This window comes from Hevea brasiliensis, chromosome 5 (assembly GCF_030052815.1).
Source record: "Hevea brasiliensis isolate MT/VB/25A 57/8 chromosome 5, ASM3005281v1, whole genome shotgun sequence".
Classification (NCBI taxonomy): Eukaryota; Viridiplantae; Streptophyta; class Magnoliopsida; order Malpighiales; family Euphorbiaceae; genus Hevea; species Hevea brasiliensis.
In genome coordinates, this window is record NC_079497.1 from 14,182,008 (window position 1) to 14,204,120 (window position 22,113).

At 36.0% G+C, this 22,113-nt stretch overlaps 2 protein-coding genes across 3 annotated transcripts; one reads left to right on the forward strand and one right to left on the reverse strand.

Moving 5' to 3' along the window:
* Positions 1-9,310: 9,310 nt before the first annotated feature.
* On the reverse strand, positions 9,311-17,179 carry LOC110642356 (uncharacterized). The gene is made up of 4 exons (XM_058147070.1): positions 17,033-17,179; positions 15,940-16,127; positions 14,723-14,855; positions 9,311-9,561 (listed from the first exon to the last, which is right to left on the reverse strand). Exons 2-4 carry the CDS (start codon positions 16,123-16,125, stop codon positions 9,515-9,517), a joined length of 366 nt encoding a protein of 121 aa, XP_058003053.1. The 5' UTR covers positions 16,126-16,127; positions 17,033-17,179; the 3' UTR covers positions 9,311-9,514.
* A 1,109-nt stretch (positions 17,180-18,288) lies between these two features.
* Positions 18,289-20,963, forward strand: LOC110642347 (uncharacterized). Of its 2 annotated transcripts, XM_021794353.2 has the most exons (3): positions 18,289-19,101; positions 19,640-19,687; positions 20,394-20,963. In XM_021794353.2, exons 1-3 carry the CDS (start codon positions 18,653-18,655, stop codon positions 20,632-20,634), a joined length of 738 nt encoding a protein of 245 aa, XP_021650045.2. In that variant the 5' UTR covers positions 18,289-18,652; the 3' UTR covers positions 20,635-20,963. The 2 variants fall into 2 exon arrangements, with proteins under 2 accessions (XP_021650045.2, XP_021650046.1); XM_021794354.2 differs by lacking the exon at positions 19,640-19,687 and having other exon boundaries at positions 18,294-19,101.
* Positions 20,964-22,113: the final 1,150 nt, after the last annotated feature.

A 22,113-nucleotide genomic window follows, 5' to 3' on the forward strand; every position in this document is an offset into this window, starting at 1 on the left:
AAATAAACAAATTCCACTGGTGAAAGTGCTTTGGAGGCACCACAACACTGAAAAAGCAACTTGGGAAAGTGAAGAGACGATAAGGCAACAGTTCCCTCAACTGTTTACATTAGGTAAATTTCGAGGACGAAATTTTTATTAGAGGGGAAGAGTTGTAACATCCTCACTTTAGCTACTCCGTACAGTCTACTGTTCCGGTGACCAATGTCGGTCTGGGCAACTAGAATGTTTGAAATTATAAATAGAATAGAGTGAGGAGTTATAAAGAAACTAAATAATGCTCATAAAAAATCAAGGAAAAATTTTAGAAACCAAATACACTAAGGTTAAACGAGCCGAAACCCCAGGGATGAGTAACCCGAAGGGGAAGTGACGGTGAAGGCCGTTAGCAATCTAGACCCAGGGAAAAAATTATAAAATAAATTTTGAGACTCCAGAGAACGGTCATTGAGGTTCTTATGGCATTAGAATGCCAAGGAAATGTTTAGAAAAATTTTTCAATCGGTACAGACAATTTTGGCTCGTTAAGTCAAACGGAGGGCATTTTGGTCATTTCGTCTTTAGAGATGATTTTTTGCCAACTTGTCCAGTTAAATAAATAATTTATATAACATAAAATATGAATAAATGTTGTTAAAAATTTAATTGAAATTAAATAGACAAGAAAAGGAGAGAAAATGAAGAAAAATGGAATTATGACATCATAATGATGTCATTAAAGTTCTCCCAACCTATCTAATATGGACACATGGCATAAACTTATCTTCAAGAGACAAAATGGGCTGAAAATGAATAAAAAATTAGATCTCTCTCTCCCTTTCTTCTTCCTTTCCATGACCCTCCTCCATAACCACCATTTTCAAGCTTTTTCAAAGCTTGATTTTACTAACATCTACCCAACAAAACCCTAACCTAACAACACAAAAAAGTGTTCTTGTATCTTGGTGATTCTTTTGGGAGTAAAAAGAAAAGGAAAACAAGAATCCTAGCTGTGACACCCCTTACCCGTCTACAGTATATCCGAGTAAGATATATCACACGGTGTACCGGAACACTCTACTTTATCTCAATCATTTTTATTCTTCCTTAATTTACTTTTATAATAGTTTTGAATATAATTTATGAAATATAATTCATTTAAGTCATTTATTGAAATTATAATTTATTTGAGATTCCGAAAATTTTATAGAAAATCCGGCAGAGTACCGGCTAAAAATGGAGAAAACAGTTCTTCGGAACCTGTGAAAAACACTTCCAATAATCATATTCAATCATTCTCAAACTCCAATATCAAAATCTCAATATGTTTTTCAACAACATTTCCATTTCTCAATCGTTCATCTCATGTAATAATCATGTAAAAGTCATAAATAAATATTCACTTTTCCATTCACAAACACAATTTCCATTATTTACATGAACATCAAAATACATTACATAAGTTTCAACTACACAAAAGAAAATAAAAGTTAGTTACAAAATACCAAAATGAGACCTAGTGTCCTACCAATGCACTGAAGATGGTGAGGTGACACGAACACTATGCAGAATTGCAAGAGGTCTCACCCAGCCTGTGGTCTACTGGGCTCTCGGTCAGTATCTCCAGAACCTACGCGTGGCAAAAGCAACGCGCTAAGCAATAATGCTTAGTGGTGCCAATAATAAAATAAAAAGAAATAACAGGAAGTAAATATGCAGTGAATGCATCGGTGTCTTATTGCAAATAAATTTTCGATGAGTATTTGTAGTCTTACTTATTTTGTATTTGTTATATTCATTATTTCATTACATTTATCCACTTTCATTTTTGGTTGCCCAAGTAACCTATACTGGACGACTGGACTGGATAAACGGGTAAATTGGCACTGGGTATCTAGTACCTCTGGCCGTCACACCATCGGTCATATATGCATCTCCGGCAGGCAAATGTAACACTAATAAGTCAATAACAATAGGCACAAGGCCAAATATCAACACAATGTCGAATGGCTAAAAGCCATGAAATCACTGAATGGCATAATGCCATGTGCAAGATCGCTAATCGAACCCTATTGGCATGCCAAACTATCCAAACCAATCTTGTTAGGTATACTAGGGCATTTGATACTTTTGAATTTTATAATTTTTGAATTTCAAGTTTTGGTGTTACTATTCCCTTCATTAGTCAACAAAAATGTTGACTTTTGTATAGAAAATAGGGACATTGGTTTTAACACTCTCAACATACCACATTTTGCATTCAAAATTTGTTGGTATTGGTTAACAATACCATTTCTAAGCTTAAAATTAATGGAGCAGAATTTTCAGTTTTCATACCCAATCTTTACTGTTCCATTAGTTGCTGTTGCAGTGGGAATTTGGGAAAATGATAAACATGAAAGTTGTTCCTTATTTTGTCTAGTTGAATTTCTTTTTCTGAATCACTCCATTTGGAGTTTTGTAACTCAAGTTATGGTCCAAAAACCACAACTGGCCGGATTGAAAATTTCGTAACCGACCATATCTACAAAGCAAGAAACAGTAAATTCCACTCTCTTGTTGAATAGGTTCTGGTCATAATTTGGGGTAGGTTCCTTCATGAAAGTTGTTGTCTATATCTTAGCTTGTTGCTGGTAAAATTTTAGGTCAATTGGACCATTCTACACTGAGTTATGGCCAAATGAACAATCACTGTTCATTTGGTCATTCTGCAGAAACTGGTTGCAGGACACCCGGATTGAGGCAAGTTTTTGGTCCACTTGGTTTAGTCTTTTGGGCATGGTTTCTTCACCAAAGTTGTGCCATTATGTGTCTAGTTTCATGTCCAATTGGCCAAATACCAATTGAACTTACACAGCCCAAGTTGTGGCTGTCCAAACAGGCTAGACTTACATCCAAACCTGCTGCTCTCACTAGGCAGCATACCAAATCAGTTTTCTAATGCTATAATTCACTCCAAGTTATGGTCAATCTCCCTCAAATGGTCACTAATTGACCCTTAGAATGTTCATTCAACATTACATAAACAAAGTCCAAATTTCTCTTTAAAACCCTAATTCCCCATTCCAATTCACACAACATGCATTAGTTAAACACACTAATTCATTATCAATATGTATATACCCTTCAAACACCATCTCTAATCCATTCTAAGCCCATCAAAACAATCAAATCCCCACTCCCAATAGGCTGCCAAAATTTACCTCTACCCTAGCATGCATAATTCCCTTCAAATCCTACAATTTCTTAGCCTAACTTAGTGCCTTAACATGATTATCCAAAGAAAGAAAAGAAAGATGGCACTAACCTCACTTGTGACCTAACTTGGACTTGCCCAACTTCAAAATTTCCTCAAATTTCTGCTGCCTTATGCTTCCTCAAGGTTTAGGGATAATTTTTTGTGAAGGAAGTTTAGGGTTTTGGGGTGGAGAGCTTAGGGAAAATCAAGCTTGAACAAGAGCTTTCATGGAGTTTTTTTCTCCTCTCTCTCTCTCTCAACGTTTCTGTAGCCCAAAGATTGAAGATGGCTATCCACTTTTTTAATTTTTATCTCCTTTTATTCATGTTTAAGTAGTTTTTAATGATGTGTCAAAATTTGGTTGGGTGAAAATATTTTAATTGCATCATGCTCATGTCATAAATGTGACTTTTATTTCATTTTCTTTTCTTTTCTTTTCTAATCATTTTCAATTCAATTTTTAGTAATATTTATTCATATTTTAGATCATAATAATTATTTACTTAACTGGACAAGTCGGCCAAAAATCACCTCTGAAGGCGAAATGACCAAAATGCCCTCTGTTTGGCTTAACAAGTCAAAATTGTCTGTACCGATTGAAAAATTTTTCTAAATATTTTCTTGGCATTCTAATGCTATAGGAACCTCAATGACCCTTTTCTGGAGTCCCAAAAATTATTTTATAATTTTTCTCTCGGGTTTAGGGCTCCTAGTTGCGAGAACCGCAACTTCTCACGAAGTTACCCATCACTTGGGCACCGGCTCATTTAACTTGGTTGTATTTTATTTCTAAAATTTTTTCTAAATTTTTCTTATCAATATTTGAGTTAATTATGGTTCCTCACTTTAGTTTAAATATTTTTCCAGACGTTCTAGCTGTCCAGACCGACACCGATCACCGGAACAGTAGAATGTACGGAATTGCTACAGGGAGGGTGTTACAACTCTTCCCCTCTAATTTAAATTTCGTCCTCGAAATTTACCTGATGCAAACAGTTGAGGGAACTTTTGCCTCATCATCTCTTCACTTTCCCAAGTTGCCTCTTCGGTGTTGTGGTGCCTCCAAAGCACTTTCACCAGTGGAATCTGCTTATTCCTCAATTCTTTCACTTCCCGAGCTGGGATCCGTATGGGTTCTTCTTCATATGTCAAATCCGGTTGTACTTCAATTTCTTCCATGGAGATGACATGTGAAGGATCTGAGCGGTATCTTCTTAGCATAGACACGTGGAACACATTGTGGATCTTGTCCAGCTCTGGTGGTAAAGCTAGCCTATAGGCCACTGGACCCACACGTTCAATGACTTCATATGGGCCAATGAACCTAGGGCTTAACTTACCTTTTCTTCCAAACCTCAGTACCTTCTTCCACGGTGACACCTTGAGGAATACTTTATCGCCAACCGCATATTCTATTTCTTTTCTCTTCAAGTCAGCATAGGATTTCTGTCTGTCTGAGGCAACCTTCAGATTGGCTTTGATTAGTTTTACTTTCTCCTCAACTGCTTTCACTGTGTCCGCCCTACCGCTTGTCTTCCCCAATTCAGTCCAAAGACACCGAGTTCTACATTTCCTCCCATACAGTGCTTCATATGGGGCCATTTGGATGCTAGCTCGGTAGCTATTGTTGTATGCAAATTCTGCCAGTGGAAGATATCTATCCCAACTTCCCTCAAACTCAATGACACAACTCCTCAGCATATCCTCAAGGACTTGACATATATTTCATGTTATTATTATCATTTTAGTTCAATATTTGTATTAAGTCAATTGGTTTCAATTGTTTACCTGGATTACTCTTTCTGATTGCCCATCCGTCTGAGGATGGAAAGCTGTGCTGAAGTGGAGTTGTGTACCCAAGGACTCATGTAACTTCTTCCAAAATCTCGATGTAAACCTTGGGTCTCGATCAGATATGATGGAAAGTGGAATTCCATGCGCTAACTATCTCATCGATATACAATTCTCGCTAACTTCTAGTGAGTAGTCCGTCTAATCGCGTAAAGTGTGCTGACTTCATCAATCTATCCACTATCACCCATACTGCATCATGTTTCTTCTGGGTGAGAGGTAGACCACTTACAAAATCCATGATGACCCGATCCCATTTCCATTCAGGTATGCGTATAGGCTGTAGCAAACCCGATGGAACTTGATGTTCTGCCTTGACTTGCTGACATGTCAAGCATTTAGTCACATAGTCAGCTATGTCCTTCTTCATACCAGGCCACCAATACTGAAGTTTCAGATCATGATACATTTTTGTACTTCCTGGGTGCATAGCATACACACTGGTGTGTGCCTCTTTTAGAATACTGGCCTTCAATTCCCCATCATCTGGTACACACAGTCTTCCTTTGTAGTACAGACACCCATCTATTTTCACTTCATAGTCAGTTTCTTTCCCTTCTAGGATTTTTCTCATAATAGCCTTTAGCTTCTCATCTACCTTCTACCCATCTAAAATCTGCTGTAACAGGCTTGGCCTCACTTGCAACTCAGCCAAAATAGCTCCATCTCGAACCAAAGATAGATGGGCATTCAATGATCTCAAAGCTGTGATGGATTTTCTGCTCAAAGCATCAGCAACTACATTTGCCTTCCCAGGATGGTAGTCAATTACACAATCATAGTCCTTCAGGAACTCAATCCATCGTCTCTGTCTAAGGTTGAGCTCCTTCTGAGTTGGCAAATATTTTAGACTTTTGTGGTCTGTGTAAATGTAGCACTTTTCACCATACAAGTAGTGCCTCCATATCTTCAGTGCGAAGATAATTGCTACAAGCTCTAGATCATGGGTAGGGTAATTCTGTTCATGTGACCTTAGCTGCCTGGAAGCATAAGCGACCACCTTCCCCTCTTGCATCAATACACACCCTAACCCATTATGAGAGGCATCACTGTAGACCACAAAGTCCTTTCCCGACACTGGCTGTGTTAACACTGGTGCCTCTGTCAACATAGCCTTTAACTTCTCAAAACTGGTCTGAAACTTGTCATTCCAGTCAAATCTGACGTTCTTGTGTAACAACTTGGTCATTGGAGCAGCTATTAAGGAAAATCCCTTCACAAATCTTCTGTAATACCCAGCTAGCCCTAAGAAGCTTCTGACCTCAGTTGTATTTCTGGGAGGCTTCCATTCCATCACTGCTTCTATTTTCTTGGGATCCACCCTAATCCCATCAGCTGACACTATGTGTCCAAGGAATGCAATCTCATTCAACCAGAAGTCACACTTTGACAACTTAGCATACAACTTCTTTTCTCTCAGGGTTTGCAGAACAATCCTCAAATGTTCATCATGTTCTTCCCTGGTCTTGGAATACACCAAAATATCATCAATAAAGATCACTATGAACCGATCTAAGTATGGATGGAAGATACAGTTCATAAGGTCCATGAATACTGCTGGTGCATTCGTTAGGCCAAAGGGCATCACCAGAAACTCATAATGCCCATACCGGGTCCTGAATGCAGTCTTTGGCACATCTACATCCTTCACCCTTAACTGATGATATCCTGATCTGAGATCAATCTTAGAAAATACTCCTGCTCCCTTCAACTGGTCAAACAAATCATCAATTCTAGGCAACGGATAGTTGTTCTTCACAGTCACTTTATTCAACTGCCGGTAATCGATGCATAACCTCAAAGTCCCATCCTTCTTTTTCACAAACAGCACTGGAGCTCCCCATGGTGACACACTGGGGCGTATGAACCCCTTATCAAGCAACTCTTGCAACTGAGTTTTTAACTCCCTCAATTCAGTGGGTGCCATCCTATAAGGAGCAATAGATATTGGTGCTGTACCCGGCAGTGTCTCAATAGCAAATTCAACTTCCCTCTCTGGTGGCAAACCAGGTAATTCTTCAGGAAACACATCTGAGAAGTCCTTTACTGTGGATATGTCACACAGATCTGGTTTAACCTGCCTAGTATCCACCACATGTGCTAGGTAGGCTTCACAGCCTTTTCTCATCATTCTTCTTGCGACTGTGGCTGAGATGATATTGGACAAGAAATCTGTCATTTCTCCCATAACTGTGATCTCATTACCCCCAGGAGTTTTCAAAGAAATCCTCTTCAATTTACAATCAACCATTGACTGATGACGTGACAACCAGTCCATTCCCAAAATCATGTCAAACTCATGGAAAGGCAACTCAATCAAGTCTGCCAAGAATTCATACCCCTGAATCCTTAACGGGCAACCCTTGTACACTTTGTTCACTACCACACTGTGGCCCAATGGATTAGTGACCAGAATGTCTTGGTCACTCTCCCCTACTAGTATCCCCCTTTCTACGGGTAAGTTGATGCAGATGTGTGAATGAGTGGATCCTGGATCCACCAATGCATGCACAGATGTATTGTAGAGGGAGAACGTACCCCTGATGACGTCTGGGGCATCTTGCTCCTCCTGAGCTCTCATAGCATATGCTCGCAGTGGTCCGCCTCGAGCCTCTCTGCGGCTCGAATGCGAGCCTGCTCGTGATGGTCCCACCGCCTCAGTTGCCGATTTCCTTCCCCTTTGTGGCGCGGAGCAGTGCATGCGCTTGTGTTGGAGCATGTAGTAGTTTTGCGTGGACGGTTCCTCAACCGATGCTCTGTTGACCCACACCTTAGCGAGCACCGCCACTCTCCAACACTCCCCCTTATGCCACTTCAGGCAATGTGGACATGCAGAAGTTGCTGGGGCTGGTCCCCTGAACCCCATCCCTGGAGAGCTGCCCACTGATGGTGTGGACTGACCTCTCCTAGGGGTAAACTGTGGCCTGGGCCTCTGAGGCTGACCCTGACCTTGTGGTTGACCTGAACTCTGTGCAGGTGGACCCTTGAACTTCTTCCCAAATGCAGGAGATGAACTAGACTGACCTGGGCCCCTCTTCTGGTCTGCTCACTTATTCTAACCTTTTCAACCTTTATTGCAGCTTCCACTAACTTGGTGAAGTCGGTGATTCCCAAGGCAGTGATCATGATCTTTATGTTGTCATTTAATCCCTCTTCAAATCTCTTACACCTTTCGGCCTCATTAGGGACTATCACCCTTCCATAGTGGCTTAATCTGACAAATTCCTTTTCATACTCGGCCACTGTCAGCTGTCTCTGCCTCAGGTTAATGAACTCTCTTATTCTCTCTTCCAGGTATACACTACCCACATATTTCTTCTTATATTTGGAGAGGAAGAAGTCCCAAGTTATTACTTCTGGCTGTACTTCACTGGACACAGTATCCCACCATTCATATGCATCATCTTGCAATAGAGATATGGCAGCTTCTAGATTTTGTTCTGGAGTGTAGTGGAGTTGTTTTAAAACTCTGCCTGTTCTGTTCAACCAATTTTCGGCTGCAACAAAATCATCTTCTCTCTTGCCAAAGAAGTCCACTGCTCCAAATTTTCTCAATTTTTTCCAGGTGTGATTTTGGTTGTGGAGGTGGTGGTGGTGGTAGCATTACCCCAGCCATTTGTTTGAAGAATTCGGCCATTTGCTAGAACACAGCCTGTGGAGGTTGAGCAGGCTCGATGGAGTCAGTGGAGCGTGTTCTCCTACCCCGCCTCACCTGCAGGTGGAGCATGACTCTCCACTTCCTCCTCAACTGCCCTCTGAGATGAAGGGTCCAACAGATCTGCATTAGTGTCACCTCGACTCTTACAAATGCAATGCATGGTATGGACTCAATCTAGGCCCAGAAATGCCTAAACCGTGCTCTGATACCACTAAATGTGACACCCCTTACCTGTCTACAGTATATCCGAGTAAGATATGTTACACGGTGTACCGGAACACTCTACTTTATCTCAATCATTTTTATTCTTCCTTAATTTACTTTTATCATAGTTTTGAATATAATTTATGAAATATAATTCATTTAAGTCATTTATTGAACTTATAATTTATTTGAGGTTCCGAAAATTTTATAGAAAATCTGGCAGAGTACCGGCTGAAAATGGAGAAAACAGTTCTTCGGAACCTGTGAAAAACACTTCCAATAATCATATTCAATCATTCTCAAACTCCAATATCAAAATCTCAATATGTTTTTCAACAACATTTCCATTTCTCAATCATTCATTTCATGTAATAATCATGTAAAAGTCATAAATAAATATTCACTTTTCCATTCACAAACACAATTTCCATTATTTACATGAACATCAAAATACATTACATAAGTTTCAATTACACAAAAGAAAATAAAAGTTAGTTACAAAATACCAAAATGAGACCTAGTGTCCTACCAATACACTGAAGATGGTGAGGTGACATGAACACTATGCAGAACTGCAGGAGGTCTCACCCAGCCTGTGGTCTACTGGGCTCTCGGTCAGTTTCTCCAGAACCTACGCGTGGCAAAAGCAACGCGCTAAGCAATAATGCTTAGTGGTGCCAATAATAAAATAAAAAGAAATAACAGGAAGTAAATATGCAGTGAATGTATCGGTGTCTTATTACAAATAAATTTTCGATGAGTATTTGTAGTCTTACTTATTTTGTACTTGTTATATTCACTATTTCATTACATTTATCCACTTTCATTTTTGGTTGCCCAAGTAACCTATACTGGACGACTGGACTGGATAAACGGGTAAACTGGCACTGGGTATCTAGTACCTCGGGCCGTCACACCATCGGTCACATATGCATCTCCCGGTGTGCAGCGACTAATAAGCTGTAATAACAATAGGCACAAGGCCAAATATCAACACAATGTCGAATGGCTAAAAGCCATGAAATCCTGCGAATGGCATAATGCCATGTGCGATCGCTAACTGAACCCTATTTGCATGCCAAACTATCCAAACCAATCTTGTTAGGTATACTAGGGCATTTGATACTTTTGAATTTTACAATTTTTGAATTTCAAGTTTTGGTGTTACTATTCCCTTCATTAGTCAACAAAAATGTTGACTTTTGCATAGAAAATAGGTACATTGGTTTTAACACTCTCAATATACCACATTTTGCATTCAAAATTTGTTGGTATTGGTTAACAATACCATTTCTAAGCTTAAAATTAATGGAGCAGAATTTTCAGTTTTCATACCCAATCTTTACTGTTCCATTAGTTGCTGTTGCAGTGGGAATTTGGGAAAATGATAAACATGAAAGTTGTTCCTTATTTTGTCTAGTTGAATTTCTTTTTTTGAATCACTCCATTTGGAGTTTTGTAACTCAAGTTATGGTCCAAAAACCACAACTGGCCGGATTGAAAAATTTCAGAACTGACCATATCTATAGTGCAGTAAACAGTAAATTCCACTCTCTTGTTGAATAGGTTCTGGTCATAATTTGGGGTAGGTTCCTTCATGAAAGTTGTTGGTCTATATCTCAGCTTGTTGCTGGTAAAATTTTAGGTCAATTGGGCCATTCTACACTGAGTTATGGCCAAATAAACAATCACTATTCATTTGGTCATTCTGCAGAAACTGGTTGCAGGACACCTGGATTGAGGCAAGTTTTTGGTCCACTTGGTTTGGTCTTTTGGGCATGGATTCTTCACCAAAGTTGTGCCATTATGTGTCTAGTTTCATGTCCAATTGGTCAAATACCAATTGAACCTACACAGCCCAAGTTGTGGCTGTCCAAACAGGTTGGACTTACATCCAAACCTGCTGCTCTCACTAGGCAGCATACCAAATCAGTTTTCTAATGCTATAATTCACTCCAAGTTATGGTCAATCTCCCTCAAATGGTCACTAATTGACCCTTAGAATGTTCATTCAACATTACATAAACAAAGTCCAAATTTCTCTTCAAAACCCTAATTCCCCATTCCAATTCACACAACATGCATTAGTTAAACACACTAATTCATTATCAATATGTATATACACTTCAAACACCATCTCTAATCCATTATAAGCCCATCAAAACAATCAAATCCCCAGTCCCAATAGGCTGCCAAAATTTACCTCTACCCTAGCATGCATAATTCCCTTCAAATCCCACAATTTCTTAGCCTAACTTAGTGCCTTAACATGATTATCCAAAGAAAACAAAGAAAGATGGCACTAACCTCACTTGTGACCTAACTTGGACTTGCCCAACTTCAAAATTTCCTCAAATTTCTGCTGCCTTATGCTTCCTCAAGGTTTAGGGATAATTTTTTGTGAAGGAAGTTTAGGGTTTTGGGGTGGAGAGCTTAGGGAAAATCAAGCTTGAACAAGAGCTTTCATGGAGTTTTTTTCTCCTCTCTCTCTCTCTCAACGTTTCTGCAGCCCAAAGATTGAAGATGGTTGTCCACTTTTTCAATTTTTATCTCCTTTTATTCACGTTTAAGTAGTTTTTTAATGATGTGTCAAAATTTGGTTGGGTGAAAATATTTTAATTGCATCATGCTCATGTCATAAATGTGACTTTTATTTCATTTTCTTTTCTTTTCTTTTTTACTCATTTTCAATTCAATTTTTAGCAATATTTATTCATATTTTAGATCATAATAATTATTTACTTAACTGGACAAGTCGGCCAAAAATCGCCTCTGAAGGCGAAATGACCAAAATGCCATCCGTTTGGCTTAACGGGTCAAAATTGTCTGTACCGATTGAAAAAATTTTTTAAATATTTTCTTGGCATTCTAATGCCATAGGAACCTCAATGACCCTTTTCTGGAGTCCGAAAAATTATTTTATAATTTTTCTCTCGAGTCTAGGGCTCCTAGTTGCGAGAACCGCAACTTCTCACTAGGTTACCCATCACTTGGGCACCGGCTCATTTAACTTGGTTGTATTTTATTTCTAAAATTTTTTCTAAATTTTTCTTATCAATATTTGAGTTAATTATGGTTCCTCACTTTAGTTTAAATATTTTTCCAGACGTTCTAGCTGTCCGAACCCACACCGATCACCGGAACAGTAGAATGTATGGAATTGCTACAGGGAGGGTGTTACACTAGCAAGTGGAGAAACTTCACTCCATAGAGGTTAGTGACCTAACCTTAATTTTCACCTTAAATTCATGTTAAGGACTATGTATGAGTGCAAATTACAAAGAAAATTTGTTAAATACTATGTGTATGCCATCCCATAAATTTCGGTAGCCTTGGTTAGGGTATGATTATGATGAGTTTTATGGAGTTAAAATGATAGTTTGGCTGCCCTCAATATGCATGAATTGAATGGATTGATGAAATGCCATGAATTATGATGAGCTTGGTGTGGCTGCTCTTGGTGACCTGCAGGATTGGACATGAGTCCAGCAGGTTTGGGCAGTAATAACTTGAATTGTAGAGGTTCAATTGGTGCAAGGCCAATTGGACATGAAACTAGACACATAATGACACAGCTTTGGTGAAGAAACCATGTCCAGAAAATCTAATCCGGGTGACCTGTATTCTACCTGGGCAAAATGACCAAATGAACAGTATTTGGTCATTTGGCCATAACTCAGTGTAGAAAGGTCCAATTGACCTGAAATTTTACCAGCAATAAGCTGAGATATATACCAACAACTTTTATGAAGAAACCTAACCCAAATTATGACAAGAACATATTCAAAAAGTGAGTTGCAGTTACTGTTCCTAACAGTGTGGATTTGCTCAGTCCAGAAATTCTGGAAAAATTTCAATCCAGCGAGTTGTGGTTTTTGGACCATAACTTGAGTTACAAAACTCCAAATAAAGTGATTCAAAAAAGGAAATGCAACTAGACAAAATAAGGAACAACTTTCATGTTGATCAATTTGCCAAATTCCCACTGCAAAAATGACCAATGGAACAGTAAAGACAATGTATAAAAACTGAAAATTCTGCCCAATTAACATTAAGCTTAGAAATGGTATTGGCAACAAATACCAACAAATTTTGAATGCAAAATGTGACATGTTGGGAATATTAGAACCAATGTACCTATTGCCTATGCAAAAGTCAACATTTTAGTTGATTAATGAAATGAATAGTAACATTCAAACTTGAAATTCAAAAATTATGAAATTGAAAAGTGTAATATGCCCTAGTATACTTAACAAGATTGGTTTGGATAGCTTGGCATGCCAATAGGGTTCTGTTAGCAGTACTGCATATGGTTTCATGCCATTCTGTGTTTCATGGCTTCCCATGCCATTCTGTGACATAATAGCCTTTGGTTACGTTATTTGAGTTATACACTTGGGTTTTATCCCTGATAATTATTATAGCTTATTAGCTATTCTGTTGCACACCGGGAGACAAAATATGATCGATGGTGTGATGGTCTGAGGTACATAGTACCCAGTGCCAATTTACCCGTTTATCCAGTCCAGTCGACTAGTATGGTTACTCGGGCAATGATAATAAATCTTACAAAATTTTAATCGAATAATACTGTAATAAATATCAGAAATTAAGTCTACTAAAAATGTAAATACACATTCTGTATATTCATTTTATTTAGTTATTTTATTTTATTTTATATTGTCACCACTAAGCAGAATTGCTTAGCGTGTCGCTTTTGCCACACGCAGGTACTGGAGACCTAGTTGGGGAGCCTAGCAGACATCAGACCAGGTGAGCTTTCAAATCTACATCCAGAGTCCAGAGTCACCTCACATCTGCAGTGCATATGGTAGGACATTAAGATTTCGGGGTAGCACTTTGTATTTTGCATTTTGTATTAATTTTGGTTTGTAACTATAAATTCTTAAAATTATTTGATGATGTAAATATATGAAATTTCATATTATTGAAATTTTCTGTATATTATGTTGAGAAATATTTATGAATGTGCTTCCAGTAATGAAGTGAAAAGAAAACAATTTCTGAAAATAGTGTTTTGATTTGAGATTGAGTTGAGATATGTGTGAATAATGGAGTTTGGATTTTGGAAATTATATTGGAAGTGTTTTTAAACAGGTTCAGAAGAACTATTTTTCCAATTTACAGCCGGCACTCTACCTTATTTTCTATAAAATTTGCGAAAAAATTTAGATTTACCAAAAATTGTAAATAAATGAATAAAAAGGGATAAATTGTAATTAAAACATGAATTGGTGCTCCGGCACACTGAGTAGCATATCCTGCTCGGCTACACTATAGACGGGTAAAGGGTGTTACACGATTATTAAGTTATTGAAACTGAATATCAATCACAGAATAAAACAACTCAACACGATATTGATGAAGATTTGTCATTTCTTCACTTCTACACCTTGATCTCCCTCTAGCTACATAGACATCCTCCATATCTAATACAACTATATCATATTTACCACAAAATTCTAATACCTCAAGTAACAAAGCTTCCCAACCATTTTCTCTTATCACTTGCAAATGATATTTTGAGACTTTAACTAGATTCATAGTATTTACAATATCTTGATTGTTCCTCTGTAAAACTTGAGATAACTAATGTTTGATTCCCAAAATCTTTTTCATAAGATGCAACACAAAGATAAATTCAAATCGATTCATAATATCTAGCAAATTAACTGCTTTAGCCCTTTGTGGATTATCACTACCATTTTCTCTAATATACTCAGGAACATCAATGATAGAAAGAAATAAATGCATCAAATTAATAAGCATACCATAATGAGAACTCCAACGAGTATCTCCCGGTCTCTTCAATGCCATTTCTTGATTTAGACCTTGTCTAGTTTTTATTTCACCTTTTGCAATTCCTTCAAACACTTTCTCTAATTGCTTTTCTCGAAGCATATTCTTGTGTTTACAAGAACCTCCAATAACATTGACCAAATGAGTAACAGTATTGAAAAAAGAACCTATACTTGAATGCTTCTTAGCAACAGCAATAAGTGTGAGTTGGAATTAATGAGCAAAATAATGGATATAATAAGCACTAGAATTGTCCTTCAAAATCAAACTTTTAAAGCCATTAAATTCACCTCGCATTTTACTAGCTCCATCATAGCCTTGACCTCTCAAACTAAATATACTCAAGCCATAAGTAGAGAGCAAAGACTCAATAACTTTTTTAAAGAGATGCTGCACTTGTATTATGGACATGCACAAGGCCAATAAATCTTTCAATGACACATCCAAATCCATTAAAATATCTTATGACAACTCCCATTTGCTCTTTAACTTATACATCTCGACATTCATCAACTAAAATAGACAACAAATCACCTCCCAAATCTGTAATGATAGCCTTTGTTGTCTCAGTTGCAGCTACATTAATGATATCTTTTTGAATATCAGGAGATGTGAGTTTGAGATTGTTAGGAGCATTCTTCAACACAACATTATTAATTTTTTCACTACATGAAGCCAGAACTTTTAATAATTCAAGAAAATTTCCTTAATTTAATGAATTTTCAGACTCATCATTCCCTCGAAAAGCCAATCCTTGCATAAAGATATAACGAAAACATATAATGGATGCATTTAACCTGTAACGATACTCAATTTTTTACTGTTCTGATTGTTTTGAAAAAGAAACTTCAATGTGTTGAGCTTGATTCATCAAATCTTCATAAGCTAACCGACATTTATTATGATCACTATTATGGTCTCTTACATGTTCTCTCAATCTTTCTTTCTTTTGCCAATTAGTAAAATCTTCAGCTATAAAAGCATCATGATCTATTTCACTACGCCCAGTTGCAAAAAGATAACAATATAAATAATATGCAGCATCTTTTTTAATACTATATTCCAATCAACTACTGAATTCATCAAACCAAGATGCAATAAATCTCCGTTTTTGAGTTCTATCTACTTTTTGAGGAAATTTATGATGGCATGGTTGACATGGACCTTTAAGTAAGTAAACTCTATATACCTGATTCCTAATATCAGGTGGATAGCTCATTATGTTAAGTCGCAGTCCTGGATTAGAAGGAATGTTTTCTATATTGACCTCAACTTCCTCAACAATCACTTGCTTAGGTGGTGCTGGTTGAATTGGTTGATTGATTGATGGTGATGATTCTGCAGTGTTTGATTTTCTTTTAAAAAATCGCTCCATATCTATAAAAATTAAAAAACAGTAAATATTTATATAAAATTGAGATAATAATATCAATGCAACTATGAAATAAATTTTATCAAATAAAATATATAAAAGATCTATATAGAAAAGATATAACAATATCAATGAATACAATGGGTAATTTTTATTATTAAAAAAAATCAAATCAAACAATTATTAGTAGCAAATCAAATAGATAATCTATGCAGAAAATCAAACAATTTTATATTTTTCTTGGTAAAGAAAAATAAAATATGTGCAAATGAACCGCAAATTCTAAAACGTTTTAGCATGATTGATTCCATTCATATCAAAATTCAACTCCATACAATTTATCTATTGTGCAATATTTGGATACAATCATTTCAAATAAGAGATTTGGATTTAATTTTAATCTCAAATTGTTTGGATAAAAGTTAATTTATTATAAAATTAGTTAGATTCATGAGTAACCTATTTGAAATAGATTTTAAATTTCAGATGATATATCCTCCAAAAAAATCATATGATATTTTAAATTCATATTAAAATAAAGTTTCTCTACATTCATCAACCTAATAAAGATTTTCAAATCAAATCAATCAAAAAAAAGAAGAAAAATCTATTTACTATTAAAATCAAACCATATCTCATAATGTAAAAAGTCAAGAGTTTAAGCTTGGAAAAATGGAAATTGCCCAACTAGAATTTTCAAACAATAATTAACCAATAGAAAGAAAAATTAACAATAATTATAATAAAAAAAAATAGAATCAATTTTCAGATTTGTTATATATTATTCTATGGCAGAAAATCGAACAATGAGAATCCAATTAAATAGATTTTATACCAAAAAAAAAGATAAAAATTAAACAAAAAAAATAAAAATTATAAAATTAAAATGGATTTAGAAGTTAGAACTTACATATAGAGCTAGGCAAAGACAAATGATCCAAGAAATTGTGGAGTAAAATTGAAGAAAGGAGAGGAGTGGAGGTGAAGAGAGAAATTGCAAAGAGGGAATTCTTTTGTCGGTAGCAAAGGGAGGAGAATGGAGTAAAGAGGAGTGGTGATACTGTTTACCAAAAGTTTTTAGGGTTAAATAGGAAATTACTAATTTATCCTCAAAATTTTTAAAAATTGCAAGGGGGCCCAATGCCTCCCTTGGCCCCTGCTCTTCCCGTCCCTGTCGCTAATATAACAATATATCTTAAAAAATTACAAGAAAATATTGCTAGTATTTCTCTAATATTTTTATAGGTGTCCCAAGAGAGCATTCGGTTGATTCGGTTCCGAATCAAGTCGAACATCAAAAATTGAAATATCTAATCATTTAAAAAAGGAGACCGAATCAAATTGATCACTTAAGAATAATCCAATCGAACTGAATAGAAAAATAACAGTTTAGTTCAATTTGATTCCATTGTATTAAACAGAAAATATTAGAATTTTATAAAAAAATCTATTTACATCTAATAAATAACAATTTATTAATAGCAACTCTAAACCTGTTTAAAAAAAACATGTTTATAAAAATCAATGATACATAAAAACCTATTTAAAAGTATATAACATATAAATTTATAAGTCTATAAAATTATAAATACATATTACATAAAATGTATCATGAAATTATTAATTTAAAATACATAAAAATCTATAAAAATAATAAACATTACTTTATAAAAATAGTAATCCTGAACTAAAAAATTATTTGTGCCATTTGCTATGAAGTTTAGTTGATTTTGTTCAATAAAAAATTAAATTGAATCGAAAACTAAATAAACTAAAATTTTTTAACCAAAACATACTGACAAAATGAAAAAACTTAACCGATTAAATCAAAATGATTTGATTTAATTTAATTTTTTTAGTTCAAATCAAAAACTGCTCAAGCGTAGTCCCGGGACTGAAAACGACAGTCAATAATGGTTAATGCGACAAGTGATTATCAATGCTCAGAAAAGAAACAAAGTGAAATTGCTGTTACAAGGAGTAGGCGTCCATCAAATATTGACCATTGGATTAAACAAAGATTAGCACATCATCAGTCTGATTGCATCAAACGTACAGAATCTTAATTTGTTCAGAGATTGCACCAAACCACTAATTCGCCCAACGTTTTTTTTTTTTTACCCTCTTTATTAATTTTATTTTTTTAAATATATTTTTCTACTTTATCAATGATATCTCCTCGCAATTCTCTGTGAAGACACTCTGCACTCTGCAGTTTTTTGTTTCTAGTCCAAGTCTTTCTCCAAAAGCATGACTCTGTCTCAAACACCATCAAACATCACTCTCTCTCTCTCTCTCTCTCTCTCCTACTTGCTTTCTTCAATAATTAATATTCAATAATTTTCTCTTTTGAGCTTTTGATTTTGGTTAGCGAAAGTAAATGTTGATGGAGTTGCAGGGTCACCTAATCCAATACCCATTTATTAACTTCTTGATTCTTGGCATCACCCAGAGCTCCAAACTATAAGTATTTACATTCAATCTTTTCGCCCCAAGTTCTTCATTCAAGATTAATTTTTTTTAAAAAAAAATGTCTGCTTTAGAAATGTCCCACATCGATTTGGAGCGGGGGAGCCACCGCCGTTCCGTCACAGGAAGTGATGTCACCTGCTTTTTCGATGCAGAAGATGGGTCTTGCTACTCTCAGTTTTATTCATCCACGGGTGGCTCCTATGACGAATACACTTTCGCTTGTGTATCTGATCCTGAGATTGTAGACGGCGTCGTTCCGGATTCTAGGAGAGTATCTTCTGTGTCTGATTGCTCTGTGGAGGTGGAGATTGAAAGTCGGGTAGCTGAGATAAAGGTGCATTTGGCTAAGGTTGAGGTTGAGAGAGATTGTAGGATATGCCATCTGGGTCTGGAAAGCAATAGCTATGAATCCGGGGTTCCAATTGAATTGGGCTGTTCCTGTAAGGACGATTTGGCTGCTGCTCATAAACAGTGTGCTGAGGCCTGGTTCAAAATTAAAGGAAACAAGTAAGTAGAAAAATTAAGTGCTTTGCCCCCCTTTTTTTTAAAAAAAAAAACATTATTTGGATTGTAAATTTTGTTAATATGGTAGTGTCATGTTCATGCATTTTCTGATATAATAAATGATTTATTTATCTGTTCCTAATAGTCTAACGAGTGCCTATAGTACTTACTGACAGTTCAGCAGTTGAGTTTTCCTTTTCTTCAAGGAATGCTAATGATAATCACTCATTAAAGATGCAAAAGAAAAAAAGAACAAAAGGTTGGCTGTATCTGAATATAGTTAAATTGGATGTGAAACATAATATAAGGCTAGAGACTCTGATCACTTGTAACATAAAGTTAAAGTGGTGGGAAATTGCGTTTCCTGATCAAGTTTATGGAAAAAGTAAAGCAAAAGATTAGAGAGCAGTAGGACACAAGTCCTCATGATATGTCTAAATGCACCGACAATTCCTTACCAGTCTGTATGGTTGTGATCTTTATTAGATGTTGGAAAATGATTGCTGTAGTTTTAGATTGGATATTATTTTAAACTTGACAGGGCAAAACAATCTGGTGCGGCAAGTTTTTATCTGGAAATCGAAAAAAGGTAATGGTCAATCCAGGAATTCATGTTGAGTTGAAAGGGAAATAAAAATGCATGCTTTTAATAGCAATGGCAAGGACCTCACATTCGATCTTATTTCTCCCTATATGGAAAATTGTTTTTGTCATTTGAAAGCATATTATAAAATATGCGGTATATATTTTTAATCCTACGCCATCATGAAATTCAACATTAACTAATTATTCTTAAGCTGATTTTGAAGGCGGCATTGTATGCAAAGTATTTTGTGTTTTAGAAATATTCCAATCCTTAACTTTCTGCCAATTCTTCGTCTAAGCATTTCTTATGTTTCAAATCTTTTGCTTGTAACTGTAGCAGTTTGATGTCTTGGTAAATTTCCAAAAATTGATCTGTTGTATTGACATGTTTGGCATAAATATTTCCTTTCATCACTTCTCCATTTTCATCCTAGACCTTGTTCAATATTAATTAGCCTCTTTAATCTGGATTGTGCTTGCATTTTTTTTCTTTTTTCCAGCTTGCTGGGAATTGTTATGCTGTTTTGAGTTTTTTCACTCTGAAGGAGACATCTGTTACTTAATAGATGTAGTTGATTTCTCTTTTGAACTCCAAAACATGTTACAAATATTAAAAATTTTCCTTTTGATAATGAAAACTTGATCTCATTTTTGTTGTAGTATTTATTTCTCTTTTTGTATATTCATTTATCATACTTGATATCTATCAGGACCTGTGAGATTTGTCATTCCATTGCTCGTAATGTCGTTGGAGTAAATGAGATCGAGATGATAGAGCATTCAAATGAGACCAACAATTCTACGGCAGTGGCTGCAGTCCCTGCATCGACACACCATTCGGAAACTCGAAGTTTCTGGCATGGCCATCGCTTCCTGAATTTTTTGCTTGCTTGCATGGTATTTGCATTTGTCATATCGTGGCTCTTCCACTTTAATGTTCCATCCTCATAGACAGCAAAATACCTTAAAACCCAACCAACCCTCTCCAACAAGAGGATATATATAAATATATATAGAAGAAGAAGAGAATCAAAGAGAAGAAAGAATCATTCTAGAAGAGCAGAGCTTGCAGAATATGTTGCTGTGTTGTCAATGAAGAAAATAGTTCAGAGCCTCATGGGGTTCATAGGTAGTCATAGTCATACAACCTTTGTTTCACTTTCATACCACAGAGCTTGTCAAATCTATATATGCACCCTCATCATTGTCAGAGCTTTTTCTGCCTTGAAAATTACTTTTAGTTTTAAATGTGACTACGTGGATTGGATCGATTTGCTCAAGTGTTGTATCGCATTCTTCTGTTCACAAACAATTTGCTTTGTGCAGCAATTATGAAAAATTCATGGCACAGCTTTTTTTTTTTTGGCAAAGGCAAAACTGGAGGGTCGTGATCAGTCTCTCGAGTAATATATGATCTCATTGGACAATCAGATTCATGAAATGATGACACTTTTATCGATCTATCGAAAACGATGAGAGTCAGATTCAAGAGTTCATTAGATTAACCAGTCCGACTAACATTAACCCACTTATCAAGCAAAGCAAGAGAAAAATTGAGAGGCTGTTTGTTTTAGCTAGCTAATTCTCAATTTTAATTTGCTAATTTGCAGCAATTAATTTTGGTTTTTTTTTGGTAGTTGATTATAGTTGGCTTCCAGTTGGCTATTTTGTTGTTTTCCAGCTTGTCTTTTTTCTCTTTCCTCAGTTTTATATAAGACAAAGTAGATACTATAGTTGATCGATTGAAGGAGACACATTTTGCTCTCTACTTTTTGGCGGTACCATTAGTAGTCAAAAAGCTCTACCCCAAATTGATACCTAATAAGTAGCCAATTATCAAAGTTCTTCGTAGACCGAAATACAAAAGTGACAAGTTATTGATTATTGATATTATGATAAAGTATCTCACAATAAATGAAATATGCATCAAACATTTATTTATTAAAGGGTATCTGATACAAGTCTCTCATACACTTTTTTTTTAATCCAAAGATGGAAATATTCATTCATTAGAAAAATGGATCCAAGCCCATATACAAAGTTCAAACAGGCAAAATCAGCAGCCCAAACCATATGAAAACCCACCCAAAGAAAATAAGAAAGAAAATAAAAATCCAGATTGCTATAAGCCCAGTCCATCTCTAACTAGCTAGGATAAGAACAAACAAAGAGTAAAACATCTCTACTATACCACTACTATTGCCGCTGTAGCTTCTTAGGCTATCACTTAAAAACTTGAGAATTAAAGGAGAAACACAGCTCTATAGATCAAAGTCGATTGGAGGGACTTATACAATCGTCCACAGTGATAAACAAGGCAATCTAGGATCCAAAACAACCATAAGCAACATAGACCCATGGCTGGGTGAGGCCATGATGAACAGAGAAATAGAGGTCACAAAAACCAAGAGAAATAATCCGCATCATTAG